Source organism: Molossus molossus, unplaced genomic scaffold, assembly GCF_014108415.1.
Source record: "Molossus molossus isolate mMolMol1 unplaced genomic scaffold, mMolMol1.p scaffold_m16_p_14, whole genome shotgun sequence".
NCBI classification, from domain to species: Eukaryota; Metazoa; Chordata; class Mammalia; order Chiroptera; family Molossidae; genus Molossus; species Molossus molossus.
Genome location: NW_023425349.1, coordinates 8,641,364 through 8,663,360, shown reverse-complemented (window position 1 = coordinate 8,663,360; position 21,997 = coordinate 8,641,364). Strand labels below are relative to the sequence as shown.

The 21,997-nt window shown below is 39.9% G+C and overlaps 1 protein-coding gene across 3 annotated transcripts in view; it reads left to right on the top strand.

Annotated features, from left to right (window-relative positions):
* Positions 1-21,098, top strand: part of PBX3 (PBX homeobox 3) — a 227,984-nt gene extending 206,886 nt beyond the window's left edge. For 2 of the 3 annotated variants that reach the window (XM_036261567.1, XM_036261566.1), the window contains 4 exons: positions 14,455-14,620; positions 15,838-15,950; positions 16,757-16,846; positions 19,572-21,098. In XM_036261567.1, the coding sequence (XP_036117460.1) occupies positions 14,455-14,620; positions 15,838-15,950; positions 16,757-16,846; positions 19,572-19,664 (462 nt within the window). In that variant the 3' untranslated portion in view covers positions 19,665-21,098. The remainder of the gene's footprint in view (positions 1-14,454; positions 14,621-15,837; positions 15,951-16,756; positions 16,847-19,571) is intronic. The other variant, XM_036261569.1, reaches the window with a different exon arrangement.
* The last annotated feature ends 899 nt before the right edge of the window (positions 21,099-21,997 follow it).

Here is a 21,997-nt window from a genome sequence, read left to right as displayed (position 1 = left end):
TTTAAAAAAGCATTTGCAGAGCAGTTATGTTCTGGGTCATAAAGCACCTCTCAACAAATTTTAAATAATTTAAAACAGAGTATGTTTTCTGACTGACTACAGAGGAATCAAACTAAAAGTTAATAAACAAAACAGGATTTTGAAAATAAAAGATTATGCAGGGATTGGCAAAAGTAGTTTTACAGTTGTTCAATGGAAAATAGTGCAATAATTAATAACAGTGCAATAATAAATTCTGTTTCACATACTCACAACTGTAAGCTTACTTTTGACTACCCCTGTATTTCTTAACTCATAGGTTAATGAAGTCAGAGTGGAAATTGGGAAATATTTTAACAGAATCATAATGAAAATACAGCCTATCAAAATTTATGGGATGCAGCAAGAGCAGTGCATAGAAGGAAGTTTATAGCTTTAAACATATTAAACAAATATTACATATACATGCATATATGCATGTGTGTGTATATATAGCATGTGTGTATTATATACATGAGGGAAGGGGAAAAATCAGTTCATCCCAAGCTCTTAAAGGATAATAAATTAGACAAAAAACTGGAAGGAAATAATAAAGATAAATACAGATAAATGAAATTTAAAAAAACACAGTAGATGCCTGGCTGGTATGTCTCAGTGGTTGAGCATCGATCCATGCACCAAGGGATCGCTGGTTCAATTCCCAGTCAGGCACATGCTCAGGTTGTGGGCCAAATCCCCAGTGGGAGTATGCAGAAGGCAGCCAATCGATGTTAATGTTTCTGTCCCTCTCTTTCTCTCCTTTCCTCTCTCTCTAAAATAAAAAAAGAGAAAAAAAGTTTTTAAAATAAAATAAAAAACATAGTACAGCTCAACAAAACCAAAAATTACTTCTATTTTTTTAATCCTCACCCGAGGATATTTTCCTGTTTATCTTCAGATAAATAGTGGGAGGGAGGGAGAGAAAAAGAAACACAGCATGAGAGGGACTCATCGACTGGTTGCCTCCAGACCAGGGCCAGGTACTAACTGCTACCGAGGTACGTGCCCCTGTCCGGAATTGAACTCCAAACTCCTTGGTTCATGGGCCGATGCTCCAACTGCTGAGCCAAACTGTCCAGGGCAGTACTCCAGATTTTTTTAACCAAAACTAAGTTTTGTTACTTGTATTCCACTTAGGCAGTGGTACTATCATTTCTTATTATTTATTTTGAGAAATTGGGACTTTAACTCCAGATGATTTTACATATTTAGTATAGGAAGATGCACAAAAGTCACTTAGACTCCACTCCACCATTATTGAATAACAGTGTGACCTTAGGCTAATTATTTAACCTGAGGGTTCTGATTTTTGACCTGTAAAATTAGGATAATGATCAGTTCTTCAGAGATTTGAGGGCTAAATGAAATCATATATGTTACAGGGCCCGGCATATCATTAGTGCTCCATAGATGATAATTTGTCACCCATTCAACCAAAGTTTTCTTGCTGGGTATGTTGGGCATACAGACCCTTGTAAAGGTTCCAGAAGAAAGAGGGAACAGAGGCTCTGTCATCCAGCAAACTAGTTTACTAGAAGCCCTCAGCCTCTAGATTTTCATAGGCTCCATAAAGGTAAGAGCCAGGGGAACATAGGGTGGTGAGGGTATGGTAAGAGGAGTTGTGTTTATTCTTAGTCTCTGAATAGACCTACCCTTGATGTATTTTTTACTCTAAAAATGTATGTGATTTGTTTTTAGTAAGAATTAGTTATGTATATTGAAAGGGTAGTATACCTTTTAAGGATAGTTATTTCCATTTTAAATAAATTTGGTGAAAATTTCTGGATTTTTTTAAAGGAAAAAAAATTGGAATGCATGTTTGGTAGGGAATGGTGTTTGAATAAATAAGGGTTTCCATGAAACAAAAGGCTTGACTATAGGACACTGAATAAATTGTGATATTTTTGATTTTTGGTTACGGGAATTAGATTTACATGACACTTATTTATACAAAGAACCTGGTCCATTATTGTTCACTAAAGATTGCTCCCGAGTTTTAATTCTGGGATGCTGATGTGTTGCCTGATGTGCAACTGATGGGAGGCAGTTTCATAGTTGGGTAGTCAGCATTTGAAAATCTGCCTATGAAGGAACCTATTCATTTGTACACCTAACACATTTTTATTTATTTTTTTAAATGAGAGAATTTTAAAGAAAAACATCTTTAACTGAAAACATCATCTGTGGTCATTTAGAATCACCCTCAGCATGGATTTTAGGGAGACGAATGGTGTCATCTGTTCTCTATGTACTGTGGCCGGGAGGCTGACGTTTTATATACTTTTGTAGATGAACCTCTTTGTGAATGTCATGAGTAGTTATCCGTCTATCACGCATAGAGTAGAAAGGGCAAAGCCAGACTGTGAGGGTGTCAGTACATTATGGCAATAAAATTTTTCACAGCCTCAAATAAAAAAAATATAGTACTTGACAAGTGAATCTGTTTTAAATTATTTCAAATACTATGGAAACTAAATTTCTATTGTTCAGTTCTCCCATTAGAAGAGGGTTGTGTTTCAAGTTGGTTTTCAAGACAGTTGTTAGGAATTTGGAACTTATTTTCTAAAAGGAAAAAAAAATGGTTCGGATTTTAGGGCTAGCCTGCATTTTAACAATAAAAGAGCCAAAATATTTTGCACTGAAGAGGTAGAATATACTTTAGTAGCCCTAGCCATTTAATACAATGGAAAAGAAATAAAATTGAGTAAATAATTTTTAAATGTCTTAAAATTAAGAGTATTAATTAGAAACAGGTCTTATTAGATAAGGCATAGTGGAAAAAACACTGGAAAGGCTGTGTGACCTCAGGTAAGTTATATAAACTTTCTGACCTTCATTTCTACATTAGTAAAACTGGGTCTTAACTAAATGATTCATTTCTACATTAGTAAAACTGGGTCTTAACTAAATGAGGTAATTCTGTAACATTCCTGATATAATGGCTGGCTCATAATGCAGTCTCCATAAATGGCTGCTGTTGTAAATATAGGTACAAATTAGATATAAACCCAGATTTCCTTCTTCTAGGTCCAGTACTTTTTGTGCAAGTGGCTGTGTTGGGGCAGGAGTGAGGTGGGACAAGGAGGCATAGATAATATCAGCTCCTTATGCAGAGTAGCAGCCCAGTAGGTGTGTGGCAGACAAGAACTCTTGGTCTGGGTGTTACTCTCCTCTGGTAGAAAGTTTATTATGCTGAGGTGTATGGGGGAGCACCCCCCTTTTCCCTTCTCTTACTGTTGCTTATATTTCCCATTGCCAGTACCCCACCAGCACTGGGAACATGGACTGGCTCTCCCAGAATTCGAAGCTCCTGTGAAAAGAGGGTGACTTGTGACTAAAGGAAGCACATGTAGCCTGTTGAGGGCTTTGTTGTTGTTCTTGTTGCTTGTTTGTTATGAGAAAATGGGTAGCTGATATTTATTGGGAGCCTACTATGTCTCAGGCACAGTCTTGTGTATTTTAACATGTTATCCCATTGGATGTTCATGACAGCCCTGTGAGGAGTAGGCATCCTTATCCCACCTTGTACATCAGGAAAGGAGAACATCAGATGACATGACTTGACCAAGGTAACACATCTGGAGATCACAGAGCTGGGATTCACACACAGGTCTGTCTGGCTTCCAAGTCCTTGCTCAGCTGCCGTCTGGGTTCTCAAGGGAATGCACACATGTGATTATCTACAGTGTGTCCAGCCTTTCTGACCTTACACTGAATGTGCACCCTTGGGATGATTAGGAATAGAAAAAGATTTAATTTCTTAACACCATTAACTTTAAAAATTGAACAGTATCTGGCTTCCATCCCTCATTTCAAATAGAATCACATAATGGGGATGAAAACATATTGATTAGGGAGAAGCTATGTATTAGAGGTAAGATTGTTTACCATGTAAATATGCTACTTGTTCCATTATACAGGACTTGGCATTTCAACATTTCATAATCTGTTGAATTTAATTAGGCACAGTACATAAAGTATGCATCACAAGTAAACATGGGAAACACAATTGCATATTTTTCTAAGATTTGTGCCTCATAAATTTTTAGTTTTCTAATCTCAATAATGATGCTTTAGTGTCAGCTGCTTCTTTTCCAAACAAGTGCTGATCCTCTCCCTAATGTGTTTTATGCAGGGAAGCAAAACTAAGGATGAACTCTAAAGTTCCACACTTCTGCCTCTTGAAGATTAAATCTTTAAGTAATAATTTTTCTTTTTTACTTAACATTGTTATTTAAATAAGTAAATGTAGTGATAGAATTTGAAATGTAAGATACAGCTAATGCTAATTATTATTTTTAATCCTCACCTGAGGAGACATTTATTTTATTTATTTATTTAATTAATTAATTTATTTTTTAATCCTCACCTGAGGGTATTTTTACATTTGTCTTCAGACAGAGTGGGGGGAGAGAGAGAGAGAGAAAAACATCGATGTGAGAGAGACACATCAATTAGTTGCCACCTGCATGACCCCAACCAGAGCCAGGGATGAACTGCAACCGAGGTATGTACCCTTGGCTGGAATCGAACCCAGGACTCCCTGGTTTTCAGGCCAACGCTCTAACCACTGAGCAAACTGACTAGGGCGAGACATTTATTTTTTATTTTATTTTATTTTATTTTATTTTATTTTATTTCATTGCATTTATCTTCAGGTAGAGCAGGAGGGAGAGGGGGAGGGAAGAAAGAGAGAGAAGTATCAATGTGAGAGAGACACATCAACTGGTTGCCACCCACACGACCCCAGCTGGGGCCGGAGACAAACTGCAATCAAGGTACGTGCCCTTAGCGGGAACTGAACCCAGGACTCTCTGGTCTGTGGGCCGACGCTCTAACCACTGAGCCAAATTGGCCAGGGCCAACTAATGCTAATTAATAAATTGTCTTTCAGTGACTGTAGATACATTGTTGATGGTTTAGGTTTTTTTTTTTTTTTCCCATTTTTTATTCAGATAGAGTGGGAGGGAGAGAGAGAAACATCAACGCGAAAGAGACACATGGAGTGGCTGCCACCCGCACGACCAGCCAGGGCCGGGGACAAACTGCAACCGAGGTACGCGCCCTTAGCGGGAACCGAACCCAGGTCTCTCTGGACCGCAGGCCGATGCTCTAACCGCTGAGCCAAACTGGCCAGGGCATGGTTTAGGTTTTTAATTTGAACGTGGAGTTTTTCTTAAATGCAAAGCAATCTGGGAAATTTTAATCACTTCAGATTTACAAAATGTCTTATTTTAATTATTTCAAGAATTCTTGGTCCTGAACCCCATCCTCCAGATAGAGTAAGGAGTGGATTTGTTGATTCCTGAAGCTGTGTGGGCCCGCACAGAGCCTGGCACTTTCATTCTTTGAAGGTTAAGTGAGTTCTAAGTGGTTGTTTTAAAAAGCAGATTGGTTACTTTTTCCATGAAAAGTACATTTTTCCTGATTTAAAAAATTTCTTATCTGAAATCAATTTGAATAATACGTGAAAACATACAGTAAAACACCAAAATTGAAATTACTTCTAAATCTGCTCTAAAAGATAATCACATATTGGTATGGGTGTCCTAGTAATTTTTATATAGTTTATGTGTGACTATTTTCACTCCAAAATGTTCTTATGCTGTATGCAAAGAAAAAAAATGCCCTTTTCTCTTCTTTATATTATGAATATTTCCCCCATGTCAGTATTCTTGCTCAACAGGATTTTCAGTCAGTGATTATATTTCATTATACAGATGTGCTATAAATTAATCTCCTTTTTTCAGCTATTAAACATAGGACTGTAGCAAATCTCTTTGTATATACATCTCTAAATATTTTTCAAAATAAGTTCTCAGTAAGGCTGAGTCAGAGGTTTGTATATTTGCTTTCTTACTCTCCAGAAAGGTTATGTTAAATGATAAGTAAACTATATCTACCCCTTTAGGTTGATTTCTTTAATCAGAACGTTTTTGAGTTCCTGAAGCTGGCGAATTTGTTCGTTGTCTAGCTCTAAAAGGTCACATGGAAGTGGCTGCCTGCATGAGTCCTGTTTTTGTAGCTGAAGGCCTTTACTAGGCACACCCCATCCAAGGGGCTCCCATGCTGTATTTCTACAAAGAAGTTAAAATGTAATTAGAGTTAGTTTGCTCACTTAAGGTATACATGCTTCACAAAGTAAGTGAAGATTTTCCAAAGGGCGTGCCTGGTTGTAGGGTTTTCACTGGCCATTTTTCCTTATGTACTCCTTCCTAAAATCCTTGTGCCTCGGGCCCTGGTTGGTTGCTCAGTGGTTAGAGCATCAGCCTGCGGTCCCGAGAGACCCAGGTTCGGTTCCCGCTAAGGGCAAGTACCTCGGTTGCAGTTTGTCCCCGGCCCTGGTTGTGTCGTTTGGGTGGCAATCACTCTACCCTTCACGTCAATGTTTCTCTCCCTCCCTCCCACTCTATCTGAACAAAATATTAGAAAATGTCTTCGGGTGAGGATTAAAAAAAAAAAAAAATCCTTGTGCCTCGGAAAACTGCTATGGTGGAAAGCATGTGTAGGTTTCCTTTTTCCTCCTCCCCTTTCCCACAATGTCTTTTTCCACTTTATAAAAGAAATACTCCCACGCAGTACAATGGCTTATTGCCCCAAAGTGTGGGACCTTCTCTGGTGCCTAGGAGAGGATTATGTGAAGTATTAGTGATAACCAAACCTCTTTCAATCAGTATTTTATAACTCCACACCCCTCTGATTAAAAAATGCATGTGTGATAAAACCTTACTTTTAAATTTTTATTTCTTTTTGCTATTCTTCACCCAAGGATATTTTTTTCCATTAATTTTTAGAGAGAGTGGAAGGCAGGGAGGGAGGGAGAGAGAGAAACATCAATGTGAGAGAGACACATTGATTGGTTGCCTCCTGGTTAACCCCAACCAAGGCTGGGATCAAACCTGCAATCGGGGTACCTGCCCTTGACCGGAATCAAACCCGACACCCATTGGCTTGCAGGCTGACATTCTAATCACTGAGCCAAACTGTCCAGGGTATAAAACCTTACTTTTGATGGTCAAAATAAGTTTTTATTTATTTTATTTTTAAAAATATGTTTTCATTGATTTTTGTTTTTAGAGAGAGAGAGAGGAAAGGAGAGACAGAAACATCGATGTGAGCCCAGCTGGTGTGCTCAGTGGTTGAGTGTCGAACCATGCACCAAGAGGTCGCTGGTTCAATTCCTGGCCCAGATTGTGGGCCTGATCCCCAGTGAGGGGCATGCAGGAGGCAGCCAATTGATGTTCTCTCTCATTGATATCTCTCTCTCTCCCTTCCTCTCTCTAAAAATTAAATCAATAAAGAAAAATTATTTTAAAATATAGAACAACGCGCCCTGGCCGGTTTGGCTCAGCGGTTAGAGCGTCAGCCTGTGGTCCACAGAGACCCGGGTTCGGTTTCCACTAAGGGCATGTACTTCGGTTGCAGTTTGTCCCTGGCCCTGGTTGGTCGTGCGGGTGGCAGCCATTCGATGTGTCCCTTTCACGTCGATGTTTCTCTTTCTCTCTTCCTCTCTCTCCCTCCCACTTTATCTGAACAAAAAATGGAAAAATGTCCTTGGGTGAGGATAAAAAATAAAAAATAGAACAGTGCATTGAGAGATAAACATTGATTGGCTGCCTCCTGCACGCCCTCTTCTGGGGATCGAGCCCACAACCTGGGCATGTGCCCTTACTGGGAATCGAACTGGGACCTCTCAGCTCATGGGAGGACACTCAATCCACTGAGCCACATCAGCCAGGCAAAATAAATTTTTATTTATCAAAACAAGTATTTGTATTGTTTTGATCAATTTTAGACCAACTGTAAAAATAGTTTAGTTCAAAAGGATATGTTAAACATGTAGAGCCTTATAGTTACTGGAAATAAAAGCATTAAAAAATTTCAGTTTCCATATATCTCTATTGTAGAGCATTAAAATATATTGCATTAAGATAATATGGGAGGGAAATGAAATGGAAATACTCCTTCAAGAACAAAAAGAACACAAAATTTTTAACTGTTAAAGGAAAGCAAGTTCATGTATTTTTTAAATGGATAGTGGGTACCAAATTGCTTTGCTATTTAGATTTTGGTTTGATACATTTTAAAAATAGTGTTACTGTTTTATTTTAAAATGTCGACACTTATAAAAAACCGAAATAACATTGTTTATAGCTACATAGATGTCAACTTTAAAAATGTGCAAAGGAGTGAAAATATGTGATCAGGTACCTGATTTTTCAAAATTTCTTTAGAGAGAATTCCAGCAAAAAGTGTGTAGACCCCTGATATGGGACAGGCATCTGGATGGAAAAGCTACCTACCCTGGCCTCAGGTGGCCTCACCAAAACCCATTCCCCACTGTACTTCCTAGAAATCTCAGGCTCAAGCTTAGTCTCCACTCTGCTTAGCTGGCACTTAACTGAACTCATGGGGGGCAGGGTATGAGATAGACTGCAGAGCCCCTCTTCAGGCTTTTTCTTGCCTGGAGCACTCTTGCCAGTCCTGTTCCTTAGCCTGAGCCTGCCAGTCCTTCAGGTGCCTTCACTGTTGCTCATCTCCTCATACCCATGCCCTTTCTTCTCATTCTCCCTAATAGAAATATTCCTCACTTGTTAGCCCTCCACTCAGATGTACCACTTCCATGTCAACACTTCTTGATTTTCCTTTCCTCTTTTCCTTTAGAATGACTCCTCCTTCATTTTTCACTACAAAGAGGGGTTAAGAGGTTTAGAAGGGGAAAGGGAATTACTGTAAGTTAGAGAGTAGAATAAGTTTCTGGGATCTTGGAGAGGTCTAGGGAAAGGGAGGCAATAGCTTATGTTTTTGGTTTGTTTGTTATCAACACAGCTTTTGGATGTTTGTACCTCTGAAATATGGAATCTCACTAAAAATACTGTTGGATTGAATTGAATTGAAGCTGAGGTCCAGTTCAAGTTCCATCTTGGAAGTCTGCTATGATTTCCCAGACCGCTGGGACTTCTCTTCCTCCAAATTCCTGCTGCACTTAGAATCTGTACAGTACAGCTCGGTGTGTGATCATCACTGTCCTGCAATTTTTACTAATTATTTTGTGTGTCTGGCATTGTTTCATAACCTGATTGTAAATTTGAGGCAGGTAGAAAGGTACACGCTTATTTTTTCATCTCCCCATCGCGCCTAGTACAGTATAACAGGTCCTCAAATAACATTATTTTGTTCAAAGTCATTTTGTTGTAACATTGAGATACCATAGAAACTTAACTCTTGTTTATATCAATTAGCCTATGGTAAAATTAGTTTTATTATATGTTTTTTTTTCCTTTAAGTCGCAGAACCTATCGATGACTTTGAGGCTTTGCTGTATTGACCATTACAGATACTCAATAAATATATCCCAATTGACTATAAAATGGGGGAAAAGGTGATGGGAAGCCCTGAGGTTGAAATCTGGACCCATCACACTTTGCTCTGTAATTTTGGGCAATTTGTGTATAGTCTGGATCTATTGTTTCTTCACTGATAAAACCTGGGTGGGTAGTAATAGCTAATTATCAGGTAATCACTATGCGCCAAAATCATTAATGCATCCAACAATTCAGGTATTACTATTATTCTTATATCAGAGGAATAACTAGAATAAAATAACTAGAATAACCTACTCCAGATGCTATAGTAAATGGCAGAATGTGGATTTGAACCAGACTCTGAGTCCCAAGCATTTACCCATTCTGTGAGACTGCCCACATCTGACTTTTCTACTTCAGAGTTGAAGATTCTGAGTAAAAAGTTCTGAATACCTTCCTGAAGAAGGTAAAAGGCAACATGGAAGTTGAATTTAGTTATATTTGAAAGAGTTTTACTCCCCCTCCCCAGCATTAAGATATAATTGACACATAACATTTTGTAAGTTTAAGGTGTACAACTGTTGATTTGATACATTTTGCCAAATGATTGCCACTGCAGTTTTAGCGACCACCTCTATCCAGTCACATAGTTACCATTTATTTTTTGTGGTGAGACCATTTAAGACCAACTCTCTTAGCAACATTTAAGTATATGATAAAGTATTATTAACTGTAATCACCATGCTGTATATGAGATCCCCACATTTGGTAATTTTATAAATGATGTTTGTACCTTTGACCAGTATCTCCCCATTCCTCCCTCCAACCCCTGGTCACCAGCCCTCTACTGTTTCTTTCTCTAGTAGTTTGTCTCTTAGATTCCACATATAAAAACATTTTGCTTTTAAAAAGCAATTGGCAATCTGCAGCTGGATGAAGTTGGGGAAAATGCATGGCTATGGTAAATGGGAAAGACCGGAAGCTTTTCTGGCACCTCTTGGCTTTGCAGAAGGGCTTCAGAAAATTAGCAGCCAGCAAAATGTTCACTACTCATTCCCCTGATTGCCAAAAGCTCACAGTCTGGAAGCTGATAGCAATGAACATCAGTAGAAGGAAGAGAGTACTTGTGTTTTTATTCTCATTTTTAATTGACTTTGAAATTCTTGCCTGGCCCTTTGCCTTCTGCTTAGTCCAGAGTCATGAATCCATGATATGTGGCTCAAAAGAGAAGCACAGTTCAGTGTATTCCCTTTCTCTCCACCAATTTCCTGCCTGTGCTTCTATTCGGGGACCAATGTACAAACCATTCTAGTTCAGAGATGGAGCAAGCTCTGCCCTGCTTAGTGCCCCATGTGTACAGCCTGACTCCACTGAGAGCACTTGTGTGTGTGTGTGTGTGTGTGTGTGTGTGTGTGTGTGTGTGAGGGGGGACACACATGTGATCTTTAGCTTTGGGTGCTTCCTACTGGGTGAGGGTAGGAGTTCTTTTGCAATTAATTGTATCCATCTGTTTTAAAAGGGTGAAAAAAAATTCCTGAACTTAGGTGTCAATTTATACATTAATTACGTTGATCTCAGTTGCAGCAGTATGGTCTTAATAGCTGTATTGCTGCAATGCCCAAATCTGTGATATCAGAATGTGACGTGCATATTTTAATTTGAGAAATAGTTTAACATTTTTAGATATTCATTTAGATGTGGTTATGCAGGTTAAACATAACGTATGATCACTGCTTCTTTCATTGCTTCCAATTAAACCTTGCTTGTTAGTTTAACCTCTAGGTAATCCCATCAAACAATTGATGTCAAGGAAACACTGCCCACAGTAGCTTCAGATGAGTGGCCATTAATTTTAATTGCCTTGATATTAAAGATTAAGAAGTATTGGGACTAGCAGAATAGAAACGATCTGATGTCAAGCAAATCCACTTGCTCAAGCTTCCCCAGGCTGCTGGTGATATTAAAATTTTACTGTGAGAATTAAATAAACCTTTATTAGTGATGACTGTTGTTTGATTGGTCCAGGGGTATGCATAAACACAAGATTCTTACATATCTAGAGATGAGACCTTCGATGGTACAGAGATTCCTCGATTATGAAACTGTTAATAAAGCTGTAATCTGATTTTCCAGGCTAGGTTTCATTAATGTATTATAGCTGCTCTGATTGTCAAGGTAATATTAACTACAAAGCACAGAATCCAACAGAGAATTGTTTAGAAGAAGAGAATTCTAAGATGGGCCTTTGTTGCTAAATTCAGAGTTGGGGAATTTTCATTAATTATGCTTAAGAAATGCCAAATTCCCTCTCAACCAGGAGTATCTCCCTCTGCACTGTAGATACATTCAATGTTTAACTCTTTCAAAGGCCTGACAGTCTTGTTCAGACAAGCTAGAGTAGTCTACGTTGAAGGAGCTTTTTGTGAACCAGCTAGGTCTGCCTCCTGAGTTGAGAACGTACCTGAAAGGGTCTAAGAGATTTGCATTAACAAGCGTAATCAGAATGCATACCTTTAAGGTCCTTTTTCTATCTTGATTTGGAACTTTTGTTTTTAGAGTCATATAATTCTGGTATGGGAATGGGTACTAATAGTCACTAAGGCTGACTTCTCCTGGTTCAGAAGTCCCTCCCAGAGCCTCTGTCAGACCATCCTCTTGGAGGCCTGGGCACCAAGTCAGCATCTCTGGCTTCTCCCTCCCCCTTGACCTCCTCATCTAGTCAGTGGCCAAATTCTGCCTTTTCTTTTTCCTTGATATCTGCCCTTTCCACTCCTACCTACTGCTCTCCCTGGCCCAGGCCCTCATTGCCTCCTTACCTGTGTACTTTTCTAACTTTTCCTTCCACTACCATGTCCTACACAATTATCATGCACACCAACCCCAAGCATGTGTGGCTCAAAGACGGAAGGGCAGACAAGGGCAATGGCAGGGTGGAGTTTTTTCCTTTAGGGCTGTTGAGAGCTTATATTGTGACAGTCTAGATGTTGGAACTAAAACCAATGAAAAGGAACTAGACCTTAGTTCCAAATAGAGAACTTTCTATCCATTAGAACTGTTTAATGGTGGAATCAGGGACTTTGTGAAGTAGTGAGACCACGTCTCTGGAGGTGCAGATCCATGAACACAGAGAAAATAGAGAAAGGAGACAGATTTAGAGGACATGTGAGTTCCATTTTAGACCTTTTGAGCTGGAGGTCGTGGCAGAGCATTTGTATGGAAATGTCTTAGAAATCGAGAACTGAAATTCTTCATAGAAATTAGTGATAGAGATGGAAATCTGGAACACAGAGACAATAATTGAAGTAATTGCTGTGGATAAGATTGCTCAAGAAGAAAGAAGAGGTCCAAGAGCTGAGTGCTTGAGAAAACACACACACACACACACACACACACACACACACACCGGTGTGTCAGGAAAGGAGGAGAAGCAGGAACATAATGTCATAGAAACCATGCAAAGAAAGTGCTTTAAGAAGGAGGGGAGGTCATTACAAGTATCCGACACTGTGGAGAGGCCAAACAGGTTGAGGAGAGAGAAGAGGCCATTGGATTTGGGAAAGGTGTGAATGCCTATTGTAACCACCTCAATCAACTACCTAGGCCTTGAGATTGTTAAATGAGAAAATGTATGCAAAGTGCTCTTCAAAATGCTGGGCAAGCACAGGAGATAGTCGTTAGATGATAGTTATGTTAGCTACTACTATTTGATATGAAGGAAGGATACATACCATTCTTTAGGGGAAAGAAATGGTGGTGGGACAGAAATAGCTATGGAGTCCTGATCTGTTGCATGTTTCCTTCCTGATGAGTTTGACTTGTTCCTGTCTGATGAACCTATGCTCATGGGAGCCGCTCTTCAGTGAGTGTGCTTGCATGTGTGTGTGCACAGTGCTGCCCCAGGAGAGAGCAGCTTGCGGGCAGCAGCAAGGCCAACATTGTTTCCTAATGTGGCTCCCTTGCCAGGACTCTGGCTTCTTTCAGAAGGAGAATGAGTGCCATAGGTTGAAGAATGAGAGTTCTTTTCCCAAGCAATTAAAGACTTGGCAAAGACAGTGGACAAACATGCCCATTGGTATAAATTGGATTGGAGGGCTCATACCATAACTCCTTTTTCCTCAGGACCCTGAATAACTGTTCAGGATAAAACAGTCACCCACCCAGCCTGATACTATAGCAACATGCTCTTTGACATATTATTAAAAATCATTGAAAAGTATTTTCTAATTGTTACTTTAACAAGAGAGGTCAGAGCCTTTTATGTAGCAATTGGTACTTTCTTATAAATTGTTGTGTGGGCTTTAGTTTCTTCTTTATATAGCTCAGCTACAGGTGCCTGAATATGTAATATATAATGTAACTGAACCATGAGTCTTGGGCCCAAGTTTTGCTGTCAGTGAAATGTGATGAGATCTGCCTGATGACAAGGTCCTCTTTAGAAATCTCTCCCATTTGCACTGGCTGATGACATCATAAGTAGTTTGTAAAAGAAGTAAGTATAGTCCACTAGATGAAATCAGAGCTGCTCCTTTGTATTTGCATATGTCTTTATGGGAGTTACTTGAATTTTCAAGTTGTGACCTTCTCATCTTATAACTGGCAGTGTGTGAGCAACCATCTTGGCAAACAGTATCTTCTAAGGCAGGAGACAAAGGGATTTTTCATTCATTACTAATTGATGTTACTTCTTTCAGCAGACCAAATATGATTCTACTATACAGTTGCCAAAATTATTCCAGACCCAGAAAGAATAGTCATTCTTTTTCAAGTATTTCTTATTATTTGCTTAAGTTACCAAACGTTTCCTGTAGCTTTCAGATAGATCCTTTTGGGGGGACTGATTACTTATACACCAATTGAATTTTTCTTTTTTTTATGAGCAAATAGTGCTTGCAGCCATTTTAGTGTTGCTGTGGCTAACTCCAAGAAGCAGTATCATTCCAAGAGTGGTGAGAGGTTTGCAAAAGAGAAAGTGAACCCCCAAAACCATTATTCATTATCCACAGGGGATGATTGCAGGCTCAGAATTGAGTGTTTCCCAAGAGATCCCCTTGCTGTCCAACAGTTATTGGAAGTTTTAACTTTTTTCCCTTCTAATCTCTCCTCTCTTCACTCATGTCCTTGTTATTTGTAGGTATCCAACTGGTTTGGTAACAAACGAATCAGGTACAAGAAGAATATTGGCAAGTTTCAGGAAGAAGCCAACCTTTACGCTGCAAAGACAGCCGTGACAGCCGCACACGCAGTGGCCGCAGCTGTGCAGAACAACCAGACCAATTCACCCACCACGCCAAATTCTGGTGCGTACTGGTGCTCACTCCCTACTCAGCCCAGGCAACTTTGTGCCACAAAGCCCTATCCCAAAGGCCAGAAACAAGAGCCCTACTGAGGACACTGGTTTTATAAAGGAAGATTTATATAAAAATGCAGGCTTATTCCTGGGATGGGTGAATGATTGAATGACCAGAGCCTATAAACCCACTGTTCATAGTGAGTTGCACTCACTACTGGTAGGTTCTGGAACTTTCACACTTTGTAGTGGTTTTTAATTCAGCAATTAGGCAAAGTGCCACCACTAATGGTTATTTTAACTATATTGTTCTTATATCATTTTAAGGTCAATAGAGCCTGTCAAAGGATGAAATAACAGGAGTGGGAAATTTATCTGTTGCTGTATAATGAGGTTAGAATGTTGGAGTGAAGTACAGTCATGCTTTCTGCCTAATGCAGCCGCAGACTCCAGTCTGCTACCCTGCTTAGTATTTCTTCAGCACCTGTGCTGGCTTCTAGGCTTTGTAGGTTAGCTGTGAGGGATATGGGACTTAACACATGGGTGCAATATCTTGGCTTCTCATATAAAACGTTTTGGCCAAATTTTATGTGACATTTATGATGGAATTAGAAACATCTTAAAATTGCAGGGAACTTGAGTAACAATGAAAGATGTGCAGCTATTCCAAACAGATGGACTTGAGACACGATTCAAGGGGTTTTCTAAAGAGACCTGTTAATATATCTTTAAACGTTCAGAAAGTAAGGGTTTTTGTTTGTTTGTTTTGTTGCCTTTCCCCCACCCCCACAGATTGTTTAATGGCACTTGAAAATAGTTGAAAGGAAAGTTAGGTAGAATGTATGGCTAAGAAAGAGCTTCAGAAAATGTTTCTTTTCTGGGTAGTTGTCCACCTGGCAGTTAATGATGGTGAAGAACAGTTTAATAACCAAATCCTGGAGATAAATGAAAACGGGATGGTTCCAGGCCAGTTACTGAGTATTTTTCTGTTTATTTTTATTTTCTCTTTATTTCTTTTTGGGGTTTCCCATTGGTAGGACTCTCCTAGATGTAACACGAACCACAGGACCTAACTCTTTGGAGTTATTCTCCATCCTCTTGGGTCGGAAATACTTCATGTTGTGTGTGATCTTCCCTCCTGTGCCTCTCCTCCTTTCCCTGCCTCTAGGTCTGTGAGGATTGTGTGTAGCTCTCTGTTATTCAGCCACTTAACTCTTTCCTTTCCAGGTTCTTCTGGTTCTTTTAACCTCCCAAATTCTGGGGACATGTTCATGAACATGCAGAGTCTGAATGGGGATTCTTACCAAGGGTCCCAAGTCGGAGCCAATGTGCAATCACAGGTAGGAGAAATGCCCCAACTGGGGCCTTTCTAGCAGGGTAGGGTTTGGGCTCAAAACTCCTTCCTCTCACCCCATGGACATGGTCTGCACTTCTGTGCAGAACCTGGGCCGGGTGCTTCCAAACATGACCCATCTGCCCCACCATTTAATTTAATGAGAAGTCAAGCGAACAGTGACTTTTTGATTATTCGAACTTGATCAACTTTGTGAATGCATTCGGCTCTGGCTTGAGCTCATGGAGAGGGGTTGGGGGCATCTTACTTTTGTACCAAAATAGACCAGAAAAGTTGTGTGTGCCAATGTGTGTATGATTTAAAAACATGTGACTGTTTTATGTCTGTATTTTTTTTAATCGTAATATAAAAACCCAAGTTCTTAAAGTATATTCCAGGTTCAGCATTTTTCTCGTCCTATTGAGAACAGTTTTTATGCGCGTGCACACATGTGTGTGGTGGTGGTGGTGGGGTATGGTGTGTGTGTGAGAGAGAGAGAAAGAAAGAGGGATTCAGTATACATATTTATAAGTAGTTTTCACCCACAGCCAGCACACACATTTGGTTGGTGTAGATGGAAAGTTTGCATTGCCATGAAGATGTTACTGTTTGGCTGGCATAAAAAAACAAAGATATGTGAGTTTAAATATGCAAAGAGTTGTTGAAATTCTGCCAGTCTCATTTGATTGATAATTTGTCTTTCATTGAAGATGCTAAACCCTCGTGGCACACATAATTCAAATTGTTTCCTTTTGTAAGTGATGATGTTTTAATAGATTTGTGATGATGAATTTTGTTTCATCTCACTTCTAGGTGGATACCCTCCGTCATGTTATCAATCAGACGGGAGGCTACAGTGATGGCCTTGGAGGAAATTCACTGTACAGTCCACACAATTTAAATGTGAGTACTCTGGGGAACCAGATGTGAAGAGCTGTAGGAACAGCGTCAGGTAAATGGCGACATAAATAAATTAATGGCCATTTGACTTGGCTTCTCATCTTGTTGGCAGGTAGGGAAGGCAGCGTCTTTTATTTTATGAACTTAAACAATTGATGTTACCTACGTGCCCTTAGAAGTCCTCTTAGATGCCTAGAGTGGCTGGTGTTCTGTCTTCAAGAGGGACTTAAATACCAGTCCCTTAAGATGCCATCTCCTACTGTTGATGCTGTGTGGTTCCAGGGAGATGGTGAAGAACAGGTCATTTATCTTAGAACAAGCAGCAGGAAAATTCCCCAACACAGCTCAGGTGAAGGTGACAGCCTTAGAGGGCCCAACAGATGAACGAAGCAAGCTGAACAGAGGACCCTGTTCTTCAGAGCAATTTGCTGTGCTGTCAACATGGGATACAAACATGCTCAGCCTTTTAAATGGCCTCTCATTTTTTAATTATGGAGGAAAGAATTTTAACTTTTATAGCCAGTTCACCGAAACCTTACTTTTCCCCCAACCCTGATATGTATGGAAAATGGCAAAAAGCTCTTGGAAGGGAGCCGGGGTGATTGGGTCACCCGAGTGGAGCTGGGTGGAGGGGTGGACAGAATCTGGGATTCCAGATTTAGGGAGGAAATGACAGTAGAGTCAGGAAGAAAATGGACAAAATTCTTTGTTTTTAGGGTCTTGGCTTGCTATGAGAGTAAATATTAATGATTTAAAAAGTGATTGAGGATGTTCAATTGTAAAGGGGAAAAAGGACCATTAAATACTCAAATCTTTTACATTTGAAATGTCAAATCTTTCTTTTTGGGTTTATAAATAACTCATAATAACCCACAACAAACCATATAAAAAGCCTTTTAGTTGCATTTCTCCTTTTTCATTTAAGTGTTTTGAAATGCTTCAGAGAATGTGCGATATCCTTATCAACATGATAAAATATGAAACTGTGATTGCCTGCAGCATTTTACAGACATGAATTCCATCTTCACTGATGAGGCTTGATAAGGCGCTGTTGTATAATACAGTGCATAATCTCAAACCACCAGAGTAAGGATTAATTTATTTTGGAAAAAAAAAAAGAATGCTTGCTGACAACCTCTCCTCCAGCTGCCACGCTGGGTAAAAATATTGTACATTTGTTGTATATAAATTTGGATAAAAGAGGAATGATGTTTACTTCAGATGGAATATCTTTAGACTTGTATCTGCATAAGAGTTTTTCTTTTTCTAAGTAGATTTTCATACCTGAGGGTGAAAACAGCTTATCTTTTAGATAGTGAGATAGAGGAGAGGTTTTCTGAGAGTCCACACAAATACATAGAAGCATGTAAGCATCTGCCCTGCACTGTTGAGGTTTTGAAAATGTACTGCCGTCACTTTGATTTTTTTCCTAACCTGAATTTGATATGCCTCAAACCTGGACAATCCTTTTCTATTTGGCTCTGGTCATCTCTGTTGGGTCATTTGGTCCCCACTCCCTTTCTCTATGATCCTGGAGGGGAGAAGGGTGCTTTATATGCAGAGCTGTGCAGTCAGTGAGAAGACAGGAAGTTCTCCAAGAACAGTGTCACAGGAGAAGGAAAAATTCCCAGCACAGTGCTTATCTAACAGCCAGATCCAGGCTGCTCAGGGAATCTAGAGTTTTCTCAGTAGCCTGGTGACACAGGCCTAAAAGAAGACATTTTGGGTGGACTCTCAGAAGTTGCAGATAATATGAGGGAAGGAAGGGGAACGGGGAACCTTATGACCACACTGACATTGGTGTTGGAAGTTCGGGCCTGGGGGCAGCTTCACATGAGGCCAGTCTGTGCTGCAGGCACTGGGTGTCAGCTAGCTCATCCTCGCCTTTTCTCCAGAACGGCCCGCCCCGTCACTTCCACTCAGTGTTCCCCAACTCACAAGCCCAGCACTTCCCTCTTGACTGACATAAAAATATGTAGCGACAAGCTGTCTGCCACAGCAGAAATCTGATCAGACATTGATTTCAGCAATTGCCTCTATAGGCCAAGACATGAGGCGAATTTGTTTCTGAGTACTGTTATTGCTGATGCAGACCTGAGGCAGGAAGGACCAGCGGCCTGTGAAAAGTGGTAGCAACTTCCCAAATAGGAGCTCCAGTTAGAGATAATTGGAATGCAGATTTGAATAGTGTGTGCTCCTCTACAGTTCATGTGTTTTCATTCTGGAGGATCCTATTTGGAGGGAAAGCCTGGCCTTCATTTCCCAAGGGTTATAGTAGCTGGCTGTCAGGCATGTGTGGAAAAGGGTGGGTAAGTTCTTCTCTATGGAAACGAAGGTTAAGTTGGGCTGAAGTTTATACTTCATGGACCCAAGATCTTGCTGAGGACTTGACTGAGCTTCTCTACTGCTTCCTTCTTTAAAAAATTTCTTTTCAAATCACTTTCTCTTTACTAGCAAACCAAAGGCCAAGCTTGGTGCCAGCTTGAGACTGGCAGAAGCCTTCCTTTAGCATGTTGATTTATTGCCAAGTCTTTACTTGGTGGGATGGATTTGTTTTACATGCATTTAATCCCACTTTAACACATGCTTCAAAGTGCTGCCAAAGTGGGTTTAGAAAATACATTTCGCTAATGCATCTTTGCTCTCATGTTGTCATCTGGGTATTTTAAATTGGGGAGTAGAATTAATATGTAGACGTGCACCCGTTGAACTGTGTTTCTCCTTTCAGGCTAATGGAGGCTGGCAGGACGCAACAACTCCATCTTCTGTGACTTCTCCTACAGAAGGCCCAGGAAGTGTGCACTCTGATACCTCTAACTAATCTCTGGCAACACTTTTCCCTGAGCTGACATGCCTTGATAAGTGCATTCAGAGCAATAGGAGGAAAAGGAAAGCGTTTTTGTAGCCCACCATCTACAGCTTTACTGTAAAACCTTGTCTTATTAGAGAACTTGGTAATCTGTTTTTTAAGGAATCATAATCATTTGTATTTATACTTAAAAACACACGATGTTAAAAAAGCACTTTATCCAATTAGGCCAAGATTTAACATTGTTGACAGTCCTGTAGCTATTTTATCATAATTTATTATCAATATTTTACATTAATGGTTTCACAGTTGCCAATTTCTTGGCCTTAAGGGTAAAAAAGTACAATGTATGCTCAACCTCAATCGTTAAGCAGATGCAAAGATTCACCTCACCTAAATTGAACTTCTTGCATATTTCCATTGCAGACTTTGATTTTCTTTCATATCCCTAATGGAGTTGGAATAAAGAAGCTGTTTGGCTATTTCTATTAATGATGATTGTGTTTAAGAGTCTTCCTCGTCACATTGTGTTGCGATCTCTTATGTTATAATTAGATCAGAGACTGGTAGCGTCTTTTTTCTCTGAAAGCACCAGTGCCCAGAGTCTGCTTGGTAATTAAATTATGGATCCAGATTGTTCTGGGAGATGAAGGTACTTGCTGCTGATAGAGGTGAACATGAGATCTGTCTGGGTTTTACGGTGTGCGCTGGGTGCTGCACAGGCTTGTCAAGGTTTGCTACGTCCTCTGGGCATTGACAAAGGCCCTGCTCTCTGGAGTGTTGTATATAGTGTAGCAAAAGAGTATTTATACATCTCACCAATCAAAACACAGCTTTATTACCTCATGCGAACTCATACAAACCAATAGAATTTCAACATGTTCTGTAGCTTAGAGTGCTCACTTACTACCTCTGAACAATACTCACGCTGTAGTTTGTCTCTTTCTTATCTTTTTGCATCTTGTAATTAACTCTTTGTTTCCCTTCATAAAATGTAATGTACATTGTAATCTTTTAAAATAAAAATCAGGGTTGCATTTGCAACTTTTACAAAACTGAGAGTGGAAACATTGGGTCTTAACACAGGATCGATAAAACTGTTGTAAATACTGAGAAACATTTTGAATGTTCTTCATCTTGTTAACTAATTCATGCAAAAAAAAAAAAAAAAAAAGCGGCGACTAATTGTGATGCGTTCAGATTTCAGTATTCAGTACTGTATATTTCACCCCGTGTAATGGGGCCCCTCTCCTTTCTCTCTTTTTGTATTGTATGCGATTCTGAAACTGATTGAGTCATGAAAATAATTTGTGGCGGTGATTCTAATGTATTAAAAACGTTTCGTGTTCCTTTCTAACTGGATTACACCCTGGATTGAAAAAGTCTTCCTCGTGGTAGTTATATGTAGTTTCAAACATGAATAAACTTTTTGCTTTCATGATTAAATGTTGATGCCATTTCTTACACCAGCACATGAGCCAGCCAGTACAGGCCAAGGAGAGGGATGCCCAGAGGCAGGCCTGGGCACCGAAGAGTGTGGCCTGTGAGTGAGGGACTTTGTGGTGGTGGCCCCTACTGACTGATGGCTCTTTGTGCCGGCTCCTGGCTAGCTGCTGCACCACTGTTCCCTGTCCTCCCTGATCCCATTTTCATAGGTTAGGAAACTGAAGTTTATAAAAGTTAAGCAAATGCCGTAGGCCACAGACCCAGGACAACAAGGGGCCATTCTCTGAATCTAGGTCTCCACCCTTGGAGCTCACACGCTCCATCTTGACCTAATGATGCAGTTGGCATTTGTTAGATAGAAAAATCTTTGTTGGAACTTGTAAAAAATAACCAGTCTTGTCACACTCACTTCTTCACTTTCATAACTTCTGTGAGATACCAGTTAAGAACAATCAAAAGTTTGTCTGAAAAGAGTGAGTCTCAGATGCCATTGAAAACAAAACAGCCCAGCCAGTATGGCTCAGTGGATTGAGAGTTGTCCCATGGACTAGGAGGTCCTGGTTCGATTCCCAGTCAGGGCACATGCCCGGGTTTGGGGCTTAATCCCCAGTAGGGGGCGTTTAGGAGGCAGTCAATTGATGTTTCTATCTCTTTGTCTCTCTAAATAATCAATAAAAACATATTTAAAGAAAACAAAATACAAATCCCGCAACTTCTCTTAACATATCTGTTTTTTAAAATTGACTTTAGAAAGAGGGAGAGGGAGGGAGAAAGAAAAACATTGATTTGTTGTTCCACTTAATTAATGCATTCATTGGTTGATTCTTATATGTGCCCTGATTGAGGATCAAACTCACAACCTTGGTGTATCAGGATGATACTCTAAGCAATTGAGCTAC